The 25,122-nt window shown below is 43.8% G+C and overlaps 1 protein-coding gene across 1 annotated transcript; it reads left to right on the forward strand.

Moving 5' to 3' along the window:
- Nucleotides 1-4,231: 4,231 nt before the first annotated feature.
- On the forward strand, nt 4,232-25,122 carry LOC116677309 (mucin-5AC-like). Its single transcript, XM_032507873.1, has 8 exons — nt 4,232-4,393; nt 5,290-5,391; nt 5,495-5,662; nt 8,000-8,113; nt 8,656-9,151; nt 10,106-10,275; nt 20,809-20,925; nt 25,016-25,122. The coding sequence occupies exons 1-8, from the start codon at nt 4,342-4,344 to the stop codon at nt 25,120-25,122; spliced, it is 1,326 nt and encodes a 441-aa protein (XP_032363764.1). The 5' UTR covers nt 4,232-4,341.

Consider the following 25,122-nt stretch of genomic DNA (forward strand, 5'->3'; position numbering starts at 1 on the left):
GATACAGATAATGCTGTACTCGCTCATCCCTAATACCGTCACGTTTCATCCTGTTGTGGGGACTTTTGTGTAATACTCTAACAACCGCTGCCCCAACGACAGCTGCCCCAACTACTGCTGCCCCAACAACAACTACAACCGCTGCCCAACCCAACAAAAATCCAAATGTAGGAAAAAAAAGGGGATGAAACGTCACATTCACAACACAAATGACGCTAGGAATCATCCTAAACAGACATCAGAGGCCTGTACTATGAATCAAGATCAACATCCCTGGATTTATTTCAGTTACCCGCTCCACCTACCTTATCCACGATGGGCACGTTCACGTTGAAATAGCCGGTTTCAACAGCATGACCAATCGCAAACATCCACCAGAGCTGCATATTTTAAATAAGAAAAGCATTAACGTTTTATTTTTCATGAGTGCAGCTCTCTACAGAGCTCCAGCAGATCTTCTAAGATCGAGGACGCCGTTATCATCGGGTATTGATTGGTCAGTAGGCGGTGCTTTTACACCGGTTGATCTCTAATCTCCAACAGAACTGGCTCCTGAGCAGGTTAGGTGTTCAGCATAAGTTACCATGGCGATTTAACTCGGTATTAATTATTCACTAATTATTAACCATCGTAATACACAAAACCCTCGTTGAACCTGAAGTTACCTCAAATCGTGCTTCGTAGTCCAGGCCTCTGGTGATTGAACAATGAGGATGCTTTGTCAGAGCGTTGCAGTTATCTGAAAATAAAGCACACTTTTGCAATATATTATACAAATACTATATAATTCAGCAATTTATCTTGTCATAAATTGCTCTTTTACATTCATTTAAAGCTTACTGTAAATAATTACAATAATCTTTCTTTGCAATCTCTTCTTTGTTTTGTCACATAAAAACAATAACATGTTGTATTATTTTATTGTAAAGTGATTACATCTACTGTACTGTATAATAAAGCTTTCTGATGAGACAACATCAGTTTGTGGCTTATCTGTGGTGTTTTTATCTAAAAGGCCAATAACAATGAACCGATCAATGGAGCACTAACAAACATCTGGGCCCCGCACATATTTGGCTTCAGTCCAAATAATGTTTAACCTTCCTGTAGTCTTCTGTCAAATTTGACCCATTTTCAAAACATTTCTATATCAGAAATATGGGTTTGTTTCAACCAAATAGTCCAAAATGAGTAACGTGGATGGTTCCTTACGTTGCTCTTCACAAGTAGAGTAAATGATCTACTACATTAATTGAATTTGGGTATTTAATTCTTTAATTTTATAGCATTTGAATAAAAATGAGAAAGGAACAAAATATTTAAAAAGTCATAAAAAGAGAACTATCAAAACGCAGAGAAAAGCTTCCCTTCGCCTCTTAATTAATGAGCTTGGACCAATCTATGAACAGTCAGCCTCTTTAGCAATGACCTTTTGTGTCCTGCCTTCCTTGTGGAAGGTGTCAAAGGTTGTCTTTTGGACAGCTGTCAAGTCAGCAGTCGTCCCCATGGTTGTGTAGCCTACAGAACTAGACTGTGAGACCGTTTAAAGGCCTTTGCAGGTGTTTTGAGTTAATTAGCTCATTAGAGTGTGGCACCAATAATATACAAATTTCACTTTTTATGAATGACCAGCACCTGTAAGGCTTCAATGAGCAGTCTGCATTGCATTGGGTCCCTGGCAGCCTGTTGGGCTTCTCCCCAGGACAGGTTCACCTGTTCCAGCTCTTGGGTCACAGTTCTGCGCCAGATGGTTTTGGGTCTCCCAGGTTTTCTTTTTCCAGTTGGTGTCCATCTTAAAACAACTTCTATGATGCGTCCCTGCTCCATCCTCAACACGTGCCCCAGCCATCTCAGGCGTAATCTCCTTGGTGATGCTGTAGTTTCCCGTTAATTTGTACAGTTCATTGTTGGAGATCTTATTAGACCAAAAATCTGGCATATTCCCAGTTAAATTACTAGTTCCAAATTTAACTTGCATTGGAATGCAACACAGTCTAGACAAGTAATGGCAAAGGAGTGACCAGAAGGGTTGCCACTTTTACAACATTGTATATGATTAATACAAGAAGCACTTGCAAAGTTGGTGATGGGATAATATAATTTGAGTTAGGACATTTCTTTATTGTGTGTCAGACTTGTCCCTCCCACTCAGAACATTTACAATGACGCAAAACAACAAACCTGTCTGACATACTGCATTAGTAAAGGGTAACTAGAGAAAAAAAGAAAAACAGAAATTCAATAAAAAAACAAAGTACGTACTCATTAATGTTGTAAACATTGGCAACATTGAAAAAGGGTGTGGAAAGGGGTGTTTACATTAATTCCTAAAAAATAGAACACAGCCAATCCCTGAGGTCTTTACGCACGTGTGATGTGTCATAAATGTATTTACCTGAACAGTACATAAAGCGTAGCTGTAGCTGTTAAGGTGTAGGAAAGGCAAGGCAGCTTTATTTGTATAGCACATCAGATGTCACACCACAACCTTGGAAATGTTCAGACCCTTGGAGACTATCAGGTCCAGAGTGTGCCCCTTATTGTGCATGGGCTCCCATGCTGAGTCAGTCCATAGTTCTCAAAAAAACAACACAGTTCTTGGGTCCCTCTGTCCTGGGGGTTGTCAACATGAATGTTAAAATCATCCGCAATGATTACACAATCAAAGTTAACACAGATTATAGACAGCAGTTCAGTGAAGTCATCACTGAAGGTGGCACAATATTTAGGTGGCCTGTAGATATTCAGAAATATTGTTTGAGGGGAAGATCTGAACTGAAGGGCCACATATTCAAAAGAAGCAAAATTTCCATAACATATTTGCGTACAGTGGAATGAGTCATTTAACAAAATGGCGACTCCACCTCCTTTCTTATTCACTCTATTCTCACTCATAAAACTGAAGTTAGGGGGGGCTGACTCGATGAGAACAGCAGCGCTGTTATTATGGTCTAACCAGGTTTCAGTTAAAAACATAAAATCTAGATTGTGATTAATAATAAAATCATTGATCAAAAATGATTTTTCTGCCAAAGACCTGACGTTTAGTAAAGCTAGTTTTAGAGTGTTTTCATTTTTTGGGACAGGCTGTAGCTGACGAGGAATGGATGCTAAATTTGCTATGTTTGCTGTTAAGTGCTTATTCGCCGCTCTTTATTTTTATGTAATAATAATTATAATGATGATGATGATGATGATGATGATGATGATAATAATAATAATAATAATAATAATAATAATAATAATAATAATAATAATAGTAATAATAATGCCTGCAAGCTCACATTAAAAGTCTGGTGCTACTGCCTAGTAATGTACTGCTCCTGATAATAATAACAATAATATTATAATATTAACAACAATAACAACAATAAAGGACAATAAAGCACCCTGGGTCTTCCTCTTGCTGGACGCTCCTTTGACTCCTTCGGTCTGGTCTTCGGGCTCCTTTGCTGCCACCTCCAGTGTCTGGACTCCTTCGGGGGGATTGTCTTGGCTTCTGTACCCCTTTTAAAAATATTCTATAATGATGGAGTCTCAGCTTCTAAGACTACATTTTACTATGCTTATGTACAATAAACCTTAGCATATCTGCAAACAAGTGATTGAAATGGCTTTATGTAGTGACTATGTTAAATGTGGTAGGCCTTGGTAATTAGTTTATGCTCCGGCTTCCCGTTTTCTTGTGCAGTTCATTGTTGGAGATCTTATTAGACCATAAAATCTGGCATATTATCAAGTTAAATGAATAGTTCTGAATGTATATTGCAATGGGAAGCAATGCAGTCTAGAAAAGTAATGGCATCATTGAACAAAGTGAAAAGAAGGGTTGCCAGTTTCACAACATTGCATATGATGAAAAACAAGAAGCACATACAAAGTCAGTGGTGGGATAATAAAATTTGAGTAAGGACATTTCTTTGTGTGTCAGACTTGTCCCTCCCTGTCAGAATAATCACAATGACTCAAAACAACAAACCTGTCTGACGTACTGCATTAGTAAAGGGTAAATAGAGAAGTAGAAAACAAATTCCCCATCAGAAACAAGTCTAAATTTAGGATGATGTACGACGTACTTACTATTGGCATTAACACTGCCAACATTGAAAAAGGGTGTGGAAAGGTGTGTTTTAATGATGTTCTTTTCAAATAACAAAAGGGATGAGCGTCTGAATGGTCTTCTTGTAATAAAAGATGTGAACACACCCAATTCCTGAGATCTTTATGCATGTGTGATGAGTCGTACATGTATTCCCCTGAACAGTATATAAAGCGTAGCCGTGCTGTGAAGGTGTAGTATCTCCATCAGGAAAACTCCTCTTCAGTACTTACCTGTTCATCATGATGAAGCTGATCCTTTCTCTGACTCTCATCTGGGCGCTCTCCAGCACGGGTAACTTTACATATTCTCACAATATTGTTACTGCAGGTACAATAGAGCCTGGTTATTAATTTTACCAGAACTATATTTTACGATTTTAAATTGTACTGTTTATATTACCAGATAATTAAGTTAATTGATCAAGACAAATTTAATGACCTAATAATTATAGATATGATAAAAACTTAATCCAAGCGGGTAAATTTACATGTTACTGTACAGAAGTAACAGAAGCAGTCTGAAGAGGTAGGAAACAGATACAGACAGTTTAAAATAAGAAATATAACAAAATAGGAAAATGATATGAATTACATTCAATACATATACCATTGTGTACATTATATTTGCAATATACATACATGACAAGACTTTTCTGCATTTTAGACATTTAACCTCATGTTGTCCTCGGGTCAAATTGACGTGTTTTCCTATATCAATGTTCTTTTTAATTCCCCAAAATAACATGATTGATTCCACACAACGCTCTTTGCCAAGTACAAATCTCTACTTTCATTAATTTTGGGGCGTCTTATTCAATTTTATAGCATTTGAAAAAAGTATTGAGTAAAAGTTTACATATTCCAGTCTGTGATTATCCATCAAAATCCATTCCTTTAATTTGACTAAAAATTAGGTTGATTGACCATAAATTCCAAAAATAACTGTAAAACTAAAGTTAATAAGAAAGTGTTACGTAGTGTTAAACATCAAGGTCAAGTGTTGAAAAAAGAGACAAAAACGTAAGAAAAAGTTAAAAACATTGATAAAAAGCGTCAACAAAATTGTTGATTTTCAATCTTGACGGGAAGACAACACGAGGGTTAAAGCATTTATAACTTTTACAACCTTGTGTCATTTAGAATCAGAAATTACATTTAACATTTGAGATGTTTTTCTCCCCATTGCAGCGGGAGCACTTCAGTGTCAAACTTGTACAACTCAGCAGTGTTCAACCACAGCACCAGTAACATGTCCCTCAGAGACGTCTTGTATAACAGCTTCCATTCAAGGTAGTCATTTCTTTGTCATCTAGTACTTCTCATTTAAATATGTGGACTGTGATCTATGTGTGCTCTCCGTCAACATTAACAAACTGAACTTTTGATTCTTTAGCAATTACATCTGGAACTCCAGTACAGCAAATCTTCAAGGCGTGTGCATCGTCCTCCCTTTGTCCAGCCACAGGCACGCAGACATTTTCAGTCAACTTGGGTGTTAGGAGTGCAGTTGCATCTGCTGAGTGCTGCAACACAGACAACTGCAACGCAGCAACTCTGCCTTGTAAGTACAGAGGGACACGTTGCTCATTTACAGTGCTCGTATTATGCTTTTTGGCTTTTTCCATTTCCTTTAAAGTGTTATATATCATTTTTGTGCATGTTATAGGTCTACAAAGGGAAAAAGCCCAAAGTCCACAATGGGACTTACCATTTCCAACAGAAAACACTGTTCACAAACTGCTCCAAACAGCTCTGTTGTAGTCCAGCCTTTACTTCAGAGACAAACGTGCCTCACTGTAACACGTTATGTTGCTCTCGTAGCTGCTACCGTGGCACGCCCTTTATTATTAAACTCACGGCCCATAAAATACAACAACAACAAAAAAGATACAGATACATAAGACAGACACCAATTAAATAAGACAGCTATACCAGTAATCCCATAAGGGGGACTGGTATCGCAAAGTACTGAACCTCGGGTCAATCAGATGTGAAATGACAGAGTTACAAGAAGAATTCAAGCGACCGATACATTTATACATCAAATTCCTCAGTAAAGCGGAGAAAGTAATTACTCCTGCCTGACAGAACAATTCACTTGCACTACACCACCTAGGTTTTCTAACAATCAATATAAGCTACCCGCAGCTTATTGAAGCTTGCCTTTTTGTACTTGACCCATAAGGGGACCGTGTGAAAAGCAGTACAATATGTTTTAAAGAGGTTTATCTTGACAGCATCAGAACACCAGGAGAACTTCCTAGCAAGCATATTAGCCTGCATATATAACATGCAACGCTACCTATACATGTCCTCATCATCTGACATTTGATCTGTCAAGATGTGACCCAAACACCTCATTTTGCACCAACAGTTAGCACTTGCCCCACAAGATGGAAAGATGGAAAAATAAGGTCCTTATCCTCTTTCACTCTACAGATCATAACCAAACTCTTTTGGCATTTTATTTCACCTCATATTCAACACCATAATTGGAACATGTATTCAACAGCTCCTGAAACCCTGCACTGCTAGGAGAGACAACAGCCAAGTCATCTGCATACATGAGATGGTTCCCTAGCATGTTACCCATCATACATCCTGTCTTACACTGACTTAGCTGGTCAGACAGGTCATCCATGTATATATTAAAGAGGTGATAGTATCCCCCCTTGACGGAGGCCATTACAAACACCAAACGGAGTAGAGATGACATCCCCCATTTGATCTGTATGCTCGGATTGGAATACCAAAAAGCCAGGATCCTGATTATACCATTCGGTACTCCTCTTTGGCTCATTTTTAAAAACAGCTTTTGGTGGTTAACTCGGTCAAAAGCCTTGGAGGCATTAACAAAACCAATAAATGTAGGTTTCTACCATTTCCTTAAGTGCATAGATACATAGATCAGTACCATGCTTTGCCTGGAAACTAAACTGGTTATCTGAACTAGACAAATAAACACACAACCTATCTAATAAAATTCTTTCCAGGACTTTTGATAATACACTAGCTAATAGCTAATAACTAATAGGTCTATAATTATCCACACTCCCCACCTTTCCCGCTTTGTCCTTAATGACACAAAATGGCACCAAAGTAATGGACAACAGAGAGTCTGGTAACACCCCATGAGACATAAAGCCAGTAAAACAAATGGCAAGGAGAACTGCAACCTTCGGGCTGGCCCATTTCAGGTGCTCTGCAGTAATTTGATCTGATCCTAGCTTTATTGTCAGCTAGCTGTGTAAAAGCTAGATGGATCTCATTGGCTGTAATTCCAACTGTTTCACTATTGACAACATGGCCAACTTCATACGGTTCGCTTTTAACACAATTAAATAGGTCAAAATAATGTTGCCTCCACAACTCTGCTATGTTCTCAGCCCCAAAGACCCCCTCTACGTTGCATGGTAATGATGCACTGTCCCTGTTCAGAGCTCTCACCTCCTTCCGAAAGGCAAACTCTGGTTCTGACTGGCTAGTAGTCCTTATCTAGGTACTGAGCATGTGTGACTTCCAACAAAGATGGAACAGAATTGTGATGCCTCACTCTGTAGCTAAAACGAGAGGGTGAAAAAGAAGAGCTGCAGCAATGCAGTTCCACAAAAATATGTTTTTTGTCCTTCATGTGCATGCGCACTACCCTCCCCAAAACCCCACCCCCAAATCCTGGAACACTGTTAGGTTTGGAGGTGTACGTTGGCGCATTTTGTTTGTATTGCCGTATGTGGACCCTGGCTGTCTACAGAACCGTGACATCGCTTGGAGCACATTTGGGATAACAAGAAATGAGATCGATGGGACATCCTGCCATCTTGTGACACGTTCAATGTTTATTTTGGAACAATGACTGTAACTGTTCTCTCTTCCTCAATTTTGTTCTTTTCTCTTTCAGTCCCTGCTGCTCAGCCAGTGAACTTGCTACAGTGCGTTGTGTGTGACCCTTTCACCTCTCAATGCACTACAGTGCAATGTAGAGGAGTGGAGAACAACTGCTTTAAAGCAACTGGTGAGTCTTTATTGTGAATAATTTAAAAAATGTGTCGTACTACCCTAAAGTATTTTAACCAAATTATAAATCAACCAGGGGAAGAAAGTAAAGAAACTACAATTTTGAACATGTCTAATATATGGTACGTTATAGAGATAATCCAACACATTACAGAGGAAGATATTGTACTTTTTACTGCACTACATTTATATGATAGTTATAGTGACTTGTTAGTTTACAGATTAGGAGTTTATGGTATGATAATCACAGCCAACAGTGAGTAAAGATGTTAACATTAGCACCCCCTCAATCAATTAATGCGTTCGTATTCAAATGATATAAATTAAATGTTAAAATTGAACACTATACAAGTATATATAAAAAGAACTTTATGTCTGACACTTTACGTATATTTTTACATTGTGGTATTTGAATCAAGGGATTCAAATACCAAATATCAGCTCATTTGAATCAAGGAAATGATCTGGATATTTCGGCCTGAAATAAGCTTATTGACAACAATAGCAGCTGCAAAGTGAAACATTGATTTTCCTCTACAGTGACGAGTGGGTCCACCTCTGCTCCAGCCTTGGGCTGTGCATCCACAAACATGTGTGCAGCTGCTGGCAGCCTGGGTACCTTACCTTTCTTGCAAAATGTTGGTTCCGTCAGCGGTTCGTCTTGTTGTGGGACCATTGGGTGTAATACTCCCATAACAACTACAACTGCTGCCCCAACGACAGCTGCAACAGCTGCCCCAACGACAGCTGCAACTGCTGCCCCTACGACAGCTGCAACAGCTGCCCCAACAACAGCTGCAACCGCTGCCCCAACGACAGCTGCCACCGCTGCCCCACGCACCGCTGCAACAGCTGCCCCAACGACAGCTGCAACCGCTGCCCCAACAACAGCTGCAACCGTTGCCTCACAACAGCTGCCACCCCCTGCCCCAACGACAGCAGCAACCGCTGCCTCAACACAGCTGCCACCCCTGCCCCAACGACCGCTGCACCAGCTGCCTCAACAACAGCTGCCACCGCTGCCCCAACGACAGCTGCCAACAGCTGCCCCCAACCACAGCTGCAACAGCTGCCCTAACAACAGCTGCAACAGCTGCCCCAACAACAGCTGCCACCGCTTCCCAGACAACACTGCCACCCTGGCCCAACACACTGCACCACGCTGCCCCAACGACAGCTGCAACCGCTGCCCCAACAACAGCTGCCACGCTGCCCCACGACAGCTGCCCCCGCTTCCCAACAACAGCTGCCACCGCTGCCCCAACAACAGCTGCCACCGCTGCCCCACCACAGCGTGCAACCCCTGCCCCACAACAGCTGCCACACCGCTGCCCCAACGACAGCTGCAACAGCTGCCCCAACCACAGCTGCAACAGCTGCCCTAACAACAGCTGCAACAGCTGCCCCAACAACAGCTGCCACCGCTTCCCAGACAACAGCTGCCACCGCTGCCCCAACAACAGCTGCCACCGCTGCCCCAACAACAGCTGCAACCCTGCCCCAACGACAGCTGCAACCGCTGCCCCAACAACAGCTGCCACCGCTGCCCCAACGACAGCTGCAACAGCTGCCCCAACAACAGCTGCCACCGCTGCCCCAACGACAGCTGCAACCGCTGCCCCAACGACAGCTGCCACCGCTGCCCCAACGACAGCTGCAACCGCTGCCCCAACGACAGCTGCCACCGCTGCCCCAACGACAGCTGCAACCGCTGCCCCAACGACAGCTGCCACCGCTGCCCCAACAACAGCTGCCACCGCTGCCCCAACGACAGCTGCCACCGCTGCCCCAACGACAGCTGCCACCGCTGCCCCAACGACAGCTGCCACCGCTGCCCCAACAACAGCTGCCACCGCTGCCCCAACGACAGCTGCCACCGCTGCCCCGACGACAGCTGCCACCGCTGCCCCGACGACAGCTGCAACCGCTGCCCCAACGACAGCTGCAACCGCTACCCCAACAACAGCTGCCACCGCTGCCCCGACGACAGCTGCCACCGCTGCCCCGACGACAGCTGCCACCTCTGCCCCGACGACAGCTGCCACCGCTGCCCCGACGACAGCTGCAACCGCTGGCCCGACGACAGCTGCAACAGCTGCCCCGACGACAGCTGCCACCGCTGCCCCGACAACAGCTCCAACCGCTGCCCCAACGACAGCTGCAACAGCTGCCCCGACAACAGCTGCAACAGCTGCCCCGACGACAGCTGCCACCGCTGCCCCGACGACAGCTGCCACCGCTGCCCCGACGACAGCTGCCACCGCTGGCCCGACGACAGCTGCAACCGCTGCCCCGACGACAGCTGCCGCCGCTGCCCCGACGACAGCTGCAACAGCTGCCCCAACGACAGCTCCAACCGCTGCCCCAACGACAGCTGCCAGCGCTGCCCCAACGACAGCTCCAACCGCTGCCCCGACGACAGCTGCAACAGCTGCCCCGACGACAGCTGCAACAGCTGCCCCGACGACAGCTGCAACAGCTGCCCCGACGACAGCTGGAACCGCTGCCCCAGCAGGTGCCATTGTTACCCAATCAACCACGACTCCAAAACCTTCCAGTGGAGCCTCATGTATCCAACTGGGTACGATCCATCTGCTGCTCGGACTCCTTATGTTTACCTTCTGTTAAAATACAGAAACAGCTGAGACTACCCACCTATGAAGCCGCCAGAAGCAGCCGTGACTTAAGTGTGTTGCTCACTGCCATCTTTATTTGGCTTTGACAAGTTGCAGGAAAATTAAAATTGCGAAAAAAGGGTGATGAATTCTGTGTGAAGCTGAAGTGGGACGAGTTGGCAGCAACGTAATAGACAGTCATACATTCAAACATGGGAACCTTTGTACATTATAATCTGGAATACGATGTGAAGTCACATATCAAATGCCCATCATACAAGGTATAATAGGCCTGAACTACAAGTCAAGATCAACATGCCCTGGATTTATTTCAGTTACCCGACTTCACCTAACTATACAAATGCGGTCCTGCATAAGCTGTGTCACGACGATGACTAGTTCAATCAACCCAGGGTTTCCCAATCCAGCGATGGGCATGTTCACATAAAAGAGGCGGTTAGATGCACAGCATGACCAATCGCAAACATCTACCAGAGCCGCATGTTTTAAATAAGAAAAGCATTAATGTTTTAACTTTTATGAGTGGACAGAGGTCAAAATCGGGCTTAGTAGTCCAGGCCTCGGGTAATTGAACAATGAGGATGCTTTGTCCGAGCGTTGCAGTTATCTGAAAATAAAGTACACTTTTTCAATAGATTATACAAATATAAATGTTACTTGATGATATAACTAAATGTTCATTTACATTAATTTAAATAATTTATTTAAATAATTATAATCATTATTTTTCTTTGCAATGTCTTCTTTGTTTTGTCACAAAAACAATAACATGTTGTATTTTATTGTAAACTGATTACATCTACTGTGCTGTGTAATAAAACTTTCTGATGAGACAACATCAGTTTGTGGCTTATCTGTGGTGTTTTTATCTAAAAAGCTAATAACAATGAACCGATCAATGGAGCACTAACAAACATCTGGGCCCCGCACATATTTGGCTTCAGTCCAAATAAAGTTTAACCTTCCTGTAGTCTTCTGTTAATTTGACCTATTTCCAAAACATTTCTATATCAGAAATATGGGTTTGTTTTAACCAAATAGTCAAAAATAAGTAATGTGGATGATATACATTTTTTCTATCTGAAAATCAACGGCCTTTCCTTATTTTCTGTGATAAACATGTATTCCTGAATCAATTAAGAAAGTTGTTCTGGATATGACCACTTGTGTTTTTTCCAAGAGAAAAATGATCTCATAGTGGATTTTTAACAAGAATTATAACCTTGTGACAAAAAAAAACAAATCACACTTCCACTTTTACTTGTGTGCTAGTAGAGACTGACCTGCTGCTGGACATGTGGTTATTTCGCCGGCATTTCTTTTCAAAACATATGTAAGTAACCATATATATCGGTGAAACTTAAATTGTACTCAAAATTGAATGTCTATTTTTCTCTATCTCATGCTAAAATAGTTCTCAGTTTCTGTTTGTCTAACGTTAACTTTACCAATTGTGAGGATGCCGCGAGGCGTTTTCAAATGTGCACTAAGCTCAAATGGTTAGCTAATATTAAACTTAAATGGTCTATTTTTAGTCAAATGCTGTTTCTATTTTGTGCTTTTTTTATTAACATCAAAGGGTACACCCTTTTTAATAGATTCCAATAGTCAAATGCACTGCGCCCAAAACCAACCTGCAGGTTAATAAGCCTCAAAAACATGCTTCTTGAAGTGAAAGGTTATTGTTGGCCTCGCACTGAAGACTGTTTTGTTTCTTTGGGCCTAATGAGCGTATTCTTGAGTTGTAGCTGAAGTCCTTTCAAGCACTTTGTGGGTCGAAAACTAACTTCCGTGATCATTTCTGTTCATGAACATTTCTCTGTCATTTTCGATGTACTCACTGAAAGACAAGCTATTGTATCAAGCTGCAGTTAGTAAGCTGAGATCACATGTTCTAGTATGTAAACTAGTACGTTTTAAAAGGAAAATCTGCCAATTTAAAACAATGATGTCAAATGATGCATTGACTGTTAAGCTGTAATGTTTAAAATAGTCAAATGTTATGATTATAATAATAATAATTATTAGGGATGAGCCGGATACTCGCCTAAAACGAGTGTCCGGTACGGATAAAGCACTTTTGCAGAGTACAAGTATTATACGAGTAATGCGAGTCAATATCTGTTTGTTTTTTACTTTGGTTTGTAGTACTTACATAGTAACCAGTAGATTTCTGGTGAACGTGGGTTTCTGACATGCTGCTCGGTTTGTATGCGACTCGCGTTGCGTCTCTGCCGTCGAGATGTTTTATTTTTTTTACCGTCAGCTGGCTTCATTAAAGTCAATGCAGATCTGAGAAACAGCATCGCCTATTTGATCTGTAGAAAAAATCACACTGATCATGCAAAATTAAAAGTTAAAAAAAGAAAGTTATATTGAATATGATATCTCTTGTTTATTAGAATTTACTTCATATCAATCATATCATATCAATATCAATTGCATGCTTAAAATAACATACCGTTTAAGCCCCGCCCATTTCAAGACAACCCGACCCACTTGCGGGTTAAATCTTTCCACTTCCGGGTTAGGCCCCGCCCAGTCCGAGTACGGATACAGATACAGATCATTATGTGGTAAAAGATACAGATACAGATACAGTAAATGCTGTACTCGCTCATCCCTAATAACAATACCTGTTCAATAAATGCTGGAATCAAATACCTCTCATTTCTTTGGTAAATGTATGACAATGCTAATTAAGTAATATAAGAAAATTACAGTTTTAAACAGAAATAAAGAATTTTTCAACATTAAAAAGATAAGTGCAGGATTTTATTTAAATACATTTTTCTTTTAAATCACCTAATTAAATTAGGTGTTGTTGTTAAAATGCTCTCTATTTTGACAATGGTTAAACTCATTTTTTTATTTTGTTTGTAGAATTTAATCAATAAAGCATATACAAAAAAGTTAATTACTGAGTTTTACCTACTTAAAAAACAAGATGTTCGCTAAACTGACAGGCCACATACGTCAGGCTGAAGGACATCATGTCTGAACTGTGGTCAGCAGCCCTGGAGCCCCCAGGGCACAGTGCTGGCCCCTCTTCTCTTCACCCTGTACACCTCGGACTTCTGTTACAACACAGAGCTGTGCCACATACAGAAGTACGCAGATGACACAGCCATCGTTTGGTGTATCAGGGTGACAGGGAGGAGGAGTATCGGAGTCTGGTGGGGGACTTTGCTCTCTGGTGTCGCACTAACTGCCTACAGCTCAACACCTCTAAGACGAGGAGCTTGTCGTTGATTTTGGGAGGTCCAGACCAGACCACGACCGTCCGCTGCTAAGGGAGTTGAGGTGGAGGCAGTTGAATCATACAAATACCTCGGGCTGTGGCTGGGCAGCAAACTGGACTGGACAACAAACAGCAGCCACCTGTACAGGAAGACACAGAGCCGGCTGTACTTCCTGAGGAGGCTGCGCTCCTTTAACATCGGCAGCAAACTGCTATTGATGTTTTACCAGTCTGTGGTCACCAGTGTCCTCTTCTACACTGTGGTGTGCTGGGGGGCAGCATATCAAAGAAGGACACCCACAGGCTGGATAAACTGATCAGCGGCCGGCTCTGTGGTCGGCATGAAGCTGGACTCACTGGTGACGGTGGCAGAGAGGAAGACATTGGACAAACTGCTGGACATTACTGACATGCCAGCCACCCCCTGCACACCGTCATCAGCACCCAGAGGAGCAGTTCAGTGGAAGGCGGCTCCTCCCCAAGTGCCGGACCAACAGACTCAAGACACCTTTGTCTCTAATGCCATCCGCTATACAACTCCTCACTAGGGGGAGGAGAAATAGGGCAGAGAGAACAATACATACATACATACATACATGCATACATACAGTACAGTACACATACATACATACACACACCTGGACTTAAATTCACACCTGGTCATTTTATCACTAAAACACTGACACTTTAATAAAAATGTATGGTCTTTTCTTTGTTTATTTGACGAATGTTCTTATTGTTGTTATTATTGTTATTTTGTTGTCTTTATACTGTCTTTTTTATCTATTTTTTATTTCTTTTCATTTCTTTTTTCTTGCTAAAACTGTTGCTGGAACTTTCAATTTCCTCGCGGGAGTCATCCCAAAAGGATCAATAAAGAGAAGTCTAAGTCTAAGTCCAAGTTTAACAAAAAGTGGTTGGAAAATTTCTTAATTTTTTAAGTTACACTACCGTTCAAAAGTTTGGGGTCACCCAAACAATTTTGTGTTTTCCTGAAAAGTCACACTTATTCACCACCATACGTTGTGAAATGAATAGAAAATAGAGTCAAGACATTGACAAGGTTAGAAATAATGATTTGTATTTGAAATAAGATTTTTTTTACATCAAACTTTGCTTTCGTCAAAGAATCCTCCATTTGCAGCAATTACAGCATTGCAGACCTTTGCCATTCTAGCTGTTCATTTGTTGAGGTAATCTGGAGAAATTGCACCCCACGCTTCCAGAAGCAGCTCCTTCAAGTTGGATTGGTTGGATGGGCACTTCTTGCGTACCATACGGTCAAGCTGCTCCCACAACAGCTCAATGGGGTTCAGATCTGGTGACTGCGCTGGCCACTCCTTTACCGATAGAATACCAGCTGCCTGCTTCTGCTCTAAATAGTTCTTGCACATTTGGAGGTGTGTTTGGGTCATTGTCCTGTTGTAGGATGAAATTGGCTCCAATCAAGCGCTGTCCACTGGGTATGGCATGGCGTTGCAAAATGGAGATAGCCTTCCTTATTCAGAATCCCTTTTACCCTGTACAAATCTCCCACCTTACCAGCACCAAAGCAACCCAGACCATCATATTACCTCCACCATGCTTAACAGATGGCGTCAGGCATTCTTCCAGCATCTTTTCATTTGTTCTGCGTCTCACAAACGTTCTTCTTTGTGATCCAACACCTCAAACTTGGATTCATCCGTCCACAACACTTTTTTCCAGTCTTCCTCTGTCCAATGTCTGTGTTCTTTTGCCCATCTTAATCTTTTTCTTTTACTGGCCAGTCTCAGATATGGCTTTTTCTTTGCCACTCTGCCCTGAAGCCCAGAATCCCGCAGCCGCCTCTTCACTGTAGATGTTGACACTGGTGTTTTGCGGGTACTATTTAATGAAGATGCCAGTTGGGAATCTGTGAGGCGTCTGTTTCTCAAACTAGAGACTCTAATGTACTTATCTTCTAGCTCAGTTGTGCAACGCGGCCTCCCACTTCTTTTTCTACTCTGGTTAGAGCCTGTTTGTGCTGTCCTCTGAAGGGAGTAGTACACACCGTTGTAGGAAATCTTCAATTTCTTAGCAATGTCTCGCATGGAATAGCCTTCATTTCTAAGGACAAGAATAGTCTGTCGAGTTTCAGATGAAAGTTCTCTTTTTCTGGCCATTTTGAGCGTTTAATTGACCCCACAAATGTGATGCTCCAGAAACTCAATCTGCTCAAAGGAAGGTCAGTTTTGTAGCTTCTGTAACGACCTAAACTGTTTTCAGATGTGTGAACATGATTGCACAAGGGTTTTCTAATCATCAATGAGCCTTCTGAGCCAATGAGCAAACACATTGTACCATTAGAACACTGGAGGGATAGTTGCTGGAAATGGGCCTCTATACACCTATGTAGATATTGCACCAAAAACCAGACATTTGCAGCTAGAATAGTCATTTACCACATTAGCAATGTATAGAGTGTATTTCTTCAAAGTTAAGTTTAAAGTTATCTTCATTGAAAAGTACAGTGCTTTTCCTTCAAAAATGAGGACATTTCAACGTGACCCCAAACTTTTGAACGGTAGTGTATATCTAAGTAACAGTTTTTACGGTGTAAGCTTCTTTGATTTCCAAAAATCTAAATCTAACACAAATATAGAAAACAGCGTGGTACATAAAAAGATACAGTTGGTCATCCCCTATGCTACATAAGGCTTTAATGAGCATTCTGCATTGCATTGGGTCCCTGGCAGCATGGTGGGCCTCTCCCCAGGACGGGTTCATCTGTTCCAGCGCTCTGGTCACAGTTCTGTAACAGGTGGTTTTGGGTCTCCCAGGTTTTCTTTTTCCAGGTGGTGTCCATCTTTAGGCGTCCCTGCTCCATCCTCAACACGGATGGTGGAGCAACACGTTTTCTTGTAAAGTTCAATGTTGGAGATCTTGTCAGGCCAAAAAATCTGGCACATTCCGAAGTTAAATGACTAGTTCTAAATTTAACTTACAATGGGAAGCAATGCAGTCTAGACAAGTAGTGGCATCATTGAACGGACTGAACAAAAGGGTTGCAAGTTTCACAACATTGTATGTGATGAAAAATGTCACCAGTTTAAGATGTTATAATTATTTGAAAACAAGCTGCAATTGTTTTTCTCATACTTGATGTTCATACTTATACTTGATTTTTCTTTTTTTGTTGTTGTATTTTTTATATTTTTGTTTGTTTGTATGTATATGTATGTCCATGTACAGTATGTATGTGTGTGAATATATCTGTGTAAGTAACTGTGTATATGTATGTGTGCATGTTTGTATGTTTATGTGTGTGTATTTGTACATAACCTATGTATAGTATTTTATTTATTCATCTGTCTCAAACTTTCTATATCAATAACTTTAACTGTTTTACTGTTTGATATTTATTGGTTGGAATGGGGAGGATATGGGTGATTTTGGTGTGATGGAGAGCTTTGGTTTTTGTTTGTCAGTATGTGTGTATGTTCGGGGTGTATGTTTTTTTTTATTAAGTCCCCTCAAGCTGTTTTGTTAATTGTTTTGTCTAAATGTGAATGTACTGTATATATTTTTTGCCTTTAAGGACCCCCTCAAAAACGAGATGTCACATCTCAAGGGATTATTCCTAATAAAGAATTTCCATGAAAAACAAGAAGCACATGGGAAGTCAGTGATAGGATAATAAAATTTGAAACATTTCTTTATTGTGTGTCAGACTTTTCCCTCCTACTCAGAACAATTAAAATAACTCAAAACAAAAAACCGGTCTGACATACTGCATTGGTAAAGGGTAACTAGATAAGTAGAAAACACATTCCTTATCAGAAACAAGTCTACATTTAGGATGAGGTACCTACTCATTATTGGCATTGACATTGAAAAAGGGTGTGGAAAGGTGTAATGATGTTCTTTTCAAATAACAAAAGGGATGAGCGTCTGAATGGTCTTCTTGTAATAAAAGATGGGAACACACCCAATTCCTGAGATCTTTACGCATGTGTTACGTGTCGTACATGTATTCCTCTGAACAGTATATAAAGCGTAGCCGTGCTGTGAAGGCGTAGAATCTCCATCAGGAAAACTCCTCTTCAGTACTTACCTGTTCATCATGATGAAGCTGATCCTTTCTCTGACTCTCATCTGGGCGCTCTCCAGCACGGGTAACTTTACATATTCTTACAATATTGTTACTGCAGGTACAATAGATTCTGGTTATTAATTTTACCAGAACTATATTTTAGGATTTTAAATTGCACTGTTTATATCACCAGATGATTTAGTTAATTGACAGAGACAAATTTCATATCCTAATAATTATAGATATGATAAAACTTAATCCCAAGCGGGTAAATTTACATGTTACTGTTCAGAAGTAACAGAAGCAGTCTGAAGAAGTAGGAAACAGATACAGACAGTTTAAAATAAGAAATATAACAAAATAGGAAAATGATATGAATTACATTCAATACATATACCATTGCGTACATTATATTTGCAATATACATACATGACAAGACTTTTCTGTACAATTGTGCAAAAGTAAAGAGCCTTTTGGTGCATTTTAGACATTTAACCCTCATGTTGTCCTCGGGTCAAATTGACCTGTTTTCCTATATCAATGTTCTTTTTAATTATCGAAAATAACATGATTGATTCCACACAACGCTCTTTGGCAAGTACAAATCTCTACTTTCATAAATTTTGGGGCGTCTTATTCAATTTTCTAGCATTTGAAAACAAATTGAAGTGGTTTTGAAATAGTGTTGAGTAAAAGTTGACATATTCCAGTCTGTGATTATCATCAACATCCATTCCTTTAATTTTATATAATATTATAATTCCTAATTTCTGTTTTTCTAACTCAAACATCAGGTATATTTTACTAAAAATTAGGTTTATTGACCATTAATAAGAATTTTATTTTCACTCAACCCAACCGTGTTGCCACTTGTGTTTTGTATTGTGTCAATGTGTAGTATAATTTATTTGTATTTTTTTCCTAATGTCTGTATTACATTTGTATACTGAATTTATCAGCCAGATTTGAAGAGTTTTATCTGTTTTACTACTTTTTATATTTGTATTGTTGACTGTAATCTTCTTATTGTTGTTGTTTTTAGGGAGACAATTCTAAGATCTGTCCAGGGACAACCGATGAAAAACAGCCTTTTGGCTAATTCTGGTGCATTTACAGCAATGTTAATTAATGTACATTGTCCCTGTCAAATAAATTAATAAAATAAAAATAAATAAATTCCAAAAGTAATTGTAAACTAAAGTTAATAAGTTAGTGTTACGTAGTGTTAAACGTCCAAAAAAGTGACAAACATTGAGAAAAAAGGTCAAGTGTTGAAAAAAGAGACAAAAACGTAAGAAAAAGTTAAAAACTGTGATAAAAAGCGTCAACAAAAGTGTTGATTTTCAATCTTGACGGGAAGACAACACGAGGGTTAAAGCATTTATAACTTTTACAACCTTGTGTCATTTAGAATCAGAAATTAGATTTAACATTTGAGATGTGATCACCGTTGACTGTTTTTCTCCCCATTGCAGCGGGAGCACTTCAGTGTCAAACTTGTACAACTCAGAACTGTTCAACCACAGCACCAGTAACATGTTCCTCAGAGACGTCTTGTATAACAGCTTCCATTCAAGGTAGTCATTTCTTTGTCATCTAGTACTTCTCATTTAAATATGTGGACTGTGATCTATGTGTGCTCTCCGTCAACATTAACAGACTGAACTTTTGATTCTTTAGTTATTACATCTGGAACTACAGTAGAGCAAATCAACAAGGGGTGTGCAGCGTCCTCCCTTTGTCAATTCCCAGGCCTTCAGACATTTTCAGTCAACTTGGGTGTTAGGAGTGCAGTTGCATCTGCTGAGTGCTGCAACACAGACAACTGCAACACTGGAACTCTACCTTGTAAGTACAGAGGGACACGTTGCTTCTTTACATCTTTTTTGTGCATGTTAGAGATTTACAAAGTGAAAAAGCCCAAAGTCCACAATGGGACTTACCATCTAAAGACAGAAAACACTGTTCACAAACTGCTCCAAACAGCTGTATTGTAGTCCAGCCTGTACTTCAGAGACAAACGTGCGTCACTGTAAGACGTTATGTTGCTCGCCTAGCTGCTACCGTGGCACGCCCTCATACTCTGCTTCTGACTGGCTAGTAGTCCTTACCTAGGTACTGTCAGGGCCCTCATACTCTGCTTCTGACTGGCTAGTAGTCCTTACCTAGGTACTGAGCATGTGTGACTTCTAATAAAGATGGAACAGAAGTGTGATGCCTCACTCTGTAGCTAAAACAGAGAGCTCAACACACAGGGTGAAAAGAGGAGCAGCAGCAACGTGCAGTTCAACAAAAATGTTTTTTGAAAAATTAAACCATGTCAACCTTTTCTGGTACAATCTCTAATCACAGTTATGAATTAGAAAATCAGCATAGTATGAGTAACTTTAAAGGTGCTCTAAGCGATGTTGGGTTACGACACTTCTTGTTGACGTTCAAAGTATTGTCAAACAAAACGGAGGCTAGCTCGCTGCATCCTAGGACAGATCTCCTCTCGCTTACTCCCTCTTCACGCTTTTCTCTCCTCCACTCCCCACACCGCCCTTCATGTGCACGCACACTAACCTCCCAACCCCACCCCCAAATCCTGAAACACTGTCTGGGCTGTCTACAGAGACCGCGATATTGCTTGGAACAACTTTGGGATAAGAAGAAATGAAATAGATAGGACATCCTGCCATCTTGTGACACGTTCAATGTTTATTTTGGAAAACTGACTGTAACTGTTCTCCCTTCCTCAATTTTGTTCTTTTCTCTTTCAGTCCCTGCTGCTCAGGCGGTGAACAGACTAGAGTGCTTCATTTGTGACCCTCTCACCTCTCAATGCACTTCTACAGTGCAATGTAAAGGAGCGGAGATCCGCTGCTTTAAAGCAACTGGTGAGTCTTTATCATACATAATTAAAAAAATATGTTTTACTACCTTGAAGTATAGAGACATATACGTTATAGAGATAATCCAACACATTACAGTGGAAGATATTGTACTTTTTACTGCACTATATTTGTATGATAGTTAAAGTGACTTGTTAGTTTACAGATTAGGAGTTTATGGTATGATAATCACAGCCAACAGTGAGTAAAGATGTTAAAATTAGCTCCACCTCAATCAGTTAATCCGTCCTAATCCAAGTGATGTAAATAATATGTAAAAATGTAACACTATAAAAAGTATATGAAAAAAGTACTACGACTGACACTTCACACATATTTTTACATTGTGGTATTGCTCCTTTGAATCAAGTGAATGACATGACTATTTCTTTCTGAAATAAGCTTATAGACAAAAGTAGCAGATGCAAAGTGAAACATTGATTTTCCTCTACAGTGACGAGTGGGTCCACCTCTGCTCCAGCCTTGGGCTGTGCATCCACAAACGTGTGTGAGGATGCTGACAACCTGGGTACCTTACCTTTCTTGGAAAGTATTGGTACCGTCAGCGGTTCGTCCTGTTGTAGAACCAATGGGTGTAATGCTCTCATAACAACTACAACCGCTGCCCCAACAACAGTTTCAACAGCTGCCCCAACGACAGCTGCAACCCCTGCCCCAACAACAGCTGCCACCGCTGCCCCAACGACAGCTGCAACAGTTGCCCCAACTACAGCTGCCACCGCTGCCCGGACGACAGCTGCAACACCTGCCCCAACAACAGCTGCCACCGCTGCCCCAACGACAGCTTCAACCACTGTCCCAACAACAGCTGCCACCGCTGCCCCAACAACAGCTCCAACCGCTGCCCGAACTACAGCTGCAACCGCTGCCCCAACAACAGCTGCAACAGCTGCCCCAACAACAGCTGCCACCGCTGCCCCATCAACAGTTGCGACCGCTGCCCCAACGACAGTTGTGACTGCTGCCCCAACAAAAGCTGCCACAGCTGCCCCAACGACAGCTGCCACCGCTGCCCCAACGACAGCTTCAACCGCTGCCCCAACGACAGCTGCCACCGCTGCCCCATCGACAGCTGCCACCGCTGCCCCAACGACAGCTGCCACCGCTGCCCCAACGACAGCTGCCACCGCTGCCCAAACAACAACTAGGACCGCTGCCCCAACGACAGTTGGGACTGCTGCCCCAACAACAGCTGCAACAGTTGCCCCAACGACAGCTGCCACCACTGCCCCAACAACAGCTGCAATACCTGCCCCGACAACATCTGCGACCGCTGCCCCAAAAACATCTGCAACCGCTGCCCCAACAACCGCTGCCCCAACAACAGCTGCAACAGTTGCCCAAACAACAGCTGCCACTGCTGCCCCAACGACAGCTGCAACAGCTGCCCCAACTACAGCTGCCGCTTCTACCCCAACAACCGCTGCCCCAACGACAGCTGCCGCTTCTGCCACAACAACAGCTGCCCCAACGACAGCTGCAACCGCTGCCCCAACAACAGCTGCCACAGCTGCCCCAACAAAAGCTGCAACAGCTGCCCCAACTACAGCTGCCGCTTCTGCCCCAACAACAGCTGCCCCAACGACAGCTGCCGCTTCTGCCCCAACAACAGCTGCCCCAACGACAGCTGCAACCGCTGCCCCAACAACAGCTGCAAGAGCTGCCCCAACTACAGCTGCCACCGCTGCCCCAACGACAGTTGTGACTGCTGCACCAAATACAGCTGCAACAGTTGCCCCAACGACAGCTTCTACCGCTGCCCCAACAACAGCTGCAACAGTTGCCCGAACTACAGCTGCCACCGCTGCCCCAACGACAGCTGCCCCAACTACAGCTGCCACCGCTGCCCTAACAACAGCTGCAACAGTTGCTCGAACAACAGCTGCCACCGCTGCCCCAACGACAGCTGCCACCGCTGCCCCAACAACAGCTGCAACAGCTGCCCCGACAACAGCTGCCACCGCTTCCCCAACAACAGCTGCAACAGCTGCCCCGACATCAGCTGCCACCGCTGCCCCAACAACAGTTGCGACCGCTGCCCCAACGACAGTTGTGACTGCTGCCCCAACGACAGCTGCCACCGCTGCCCCAAAAACAGCTGCCACCGCTGCCCAAACAACAGTTGTGACTCTTGCCCAAACAACAGCTGCAACAGTTGCCCAAAACACAGCTGCCACCGCTGCCCCAACAACAGCTGCCACCGTGGCCGCAACAACAGCTCCCACCGCTGCCCCAACGACAGTTGTGACTGCGGCCCCAACAACAGCTGCAACAGTTGCCCCTACGACAGCTGCCACCACTTCCCTGACAACAGCTGCCCCAACAACTGCTGCCACCGCTGCCCCAACAACAGCTGCCACCGCTGCCCCAACAACATCTGCCACCGCTGCCCCAACGACAGCTGCCACCGCTGCCCCAACAACAGCTGCCCCAACGACAGTTGTGATTGCTTCCCCAACAACAGCTGCAACAGTTGCCCGAACAACAGCTGCAACAGTTGCCCCAATGACAACTGCCACCGCTGCCCCAACAACAGCTTCAACACCTGCCCGAACAACAGCTGCCACCGCTTCCCCAACGACAGCTGCCACCGCTGCCGCGACAACAGCTCCAACCGCTGCCCGAACTACAGCTGCAACCGCTGCCCCAACAACAGCTGCAACAGCTGCCCCAACGACAGCTGCCCCATCAACAGTTGCGACCGCTGCCCCAACGACAGTTGTGACTGCTGCCCCAACAAAAGCTGCCACCGCTGCCCCAACGACAGCTGCCACCGCTGCCCCAACGACAGCTTCAACCGCTGCCCCAACGACAGCTGCCACCGCTGCCCCATCGACAGCTGCCACCGCTGCCCCAACGACAGCTGCCACCGCTGCCCCAACGACAGCTGCCACCGCTGCCCAAACAACAACTAGGACCGCTGCCCTAACGACAGTTGTGACTGCTGCCCCAACAACAGCTGCAACAGTTGCCCAAACGACAGCTGCCACCACTGCCCCAACAACAACTGCAACACCTGCCCCGACAACATCTGCCACCGCTGCCCCAAAAACATCTGCAACCGCTGAACCAACAACCGCTGCCCCAACAACAGCTGCAACAGTTGCCCAAACAACAACTGAAAACGCTGCAACAGCTGCCCCAACTACAGCTGCCGCTTCTACCCCAACAACAGCTGCCCCAACGACAGCTGCAACCGCTGCCCCAACAACAGCTGCAAGAGCTGCCCCAACTACAGCTGCCACCGCTGCCCCAACAACAGCTGCGACCGCTGCCCCAACGACAGTTGTGACTGCTGCCCCAACAACAGCTGCAACAGTTGCCTCAACGACAGCTGCTACCGCTGCCCCAACAACAGCTGCAACAGTTGCCCGAACTACAGCTGCCACCGCTGCCCCAACGACAGCTGCCCCAACTACAGCTGCCACCGCTGCCCTAACAACAGCTGCAACAGTTGCTCGAACAACAGCTGCCACCGCTGCCCCAACAACAGCTGCAAAAGCTGCCCCGACAACAGCTGCCACCGCTTCCCCAACGACAGCTGCCACCGCTGCCCCAACAACAGCTGCCACCTTTGCCCCAACTACAGCTGCCACCGCTGCCCCAACAACAGCTGCAACCGCTGCCCCAATGACAATTGTGACTGCTGCCCCAACAACAGCTGCAACAGTTGCCCCAACGACAGCTGCCACCGCTGCCCCAACAACAGCTGCCACCGCTGCCCCAACGACAGTTGTGACTGCTGCCCCAACAACAGCTGCAACAGTTGCCCCGACGACAGCTGCAACCGCTGCCCCGACAACAGTTGCCACAGTGCCCCTACGACAGCTGCCACCACTTCCCTGACAACAACTGCAACAGCTGCCCCGACAACAGCTGCCACCGCTGCCCCAACCACAGCTGCAACGACACTTCAACCGCTGCCCACCGACAGCTGCCCCGCTGCCCATCGACAGCTGCCACCGCTGCCCCAACGACAGCTGCCACCGCTGCCCCAACAACAAGCTGCCACCGCTGCCCAAACAACAACTAGGACCGCTGCCCTAACGACAGTTGTGACTGCTGCCCAACACAGCTGCAACAGTTGCCCAAACGACAGCTGCCACCACTGCCCCAACAACAACTGCACACCTGCCCCGACAACATCTGCCACCGCTGCCCAAAAACATCTGCAACCGCTGA

Source organism: Etheostoma spectabile, unplaced genomic scaffold (genome assembly GCF_008692095.1).
Source record: "Etheostoma spectabile isolate EspeVRDwgs_2016 unplaced genomic scaffold, UIUC_Espe_1.0 scaffold00004818, whole genome shotgun sequence".
NCBI lineage: Eukaryota > Metazoa > Chordata > Actinopteri > Perciformes > Percidae > Etheostoma > Etheostoma spectabile.

Excerpts from the sequence above, each read along its gene's own strand:
- LOC116677309 (XM_032507873.1), top strand. The coding sequence starts at position 4,342 with ATGATGAAGCTGATCCTTTCTCTGACTCTCATCTGGGCGCTCTCCAGC. Across the intron at positions 8,114-8,655 it reads CAACTGCTTTAAAGCAACTG|TGACGAGTGGGTCCACCTCT; the intron begins GTGAGTCTTTAT and ends TTTCCTCTACAG. Across the intron at positions 9,152-10,105 it reads CCGCTGCCCCAACGACAGCT|CTGCCACCGCTGCCCCGACG; the intron begins GCCAACAGCTGC and ends CCCCGACGACAG.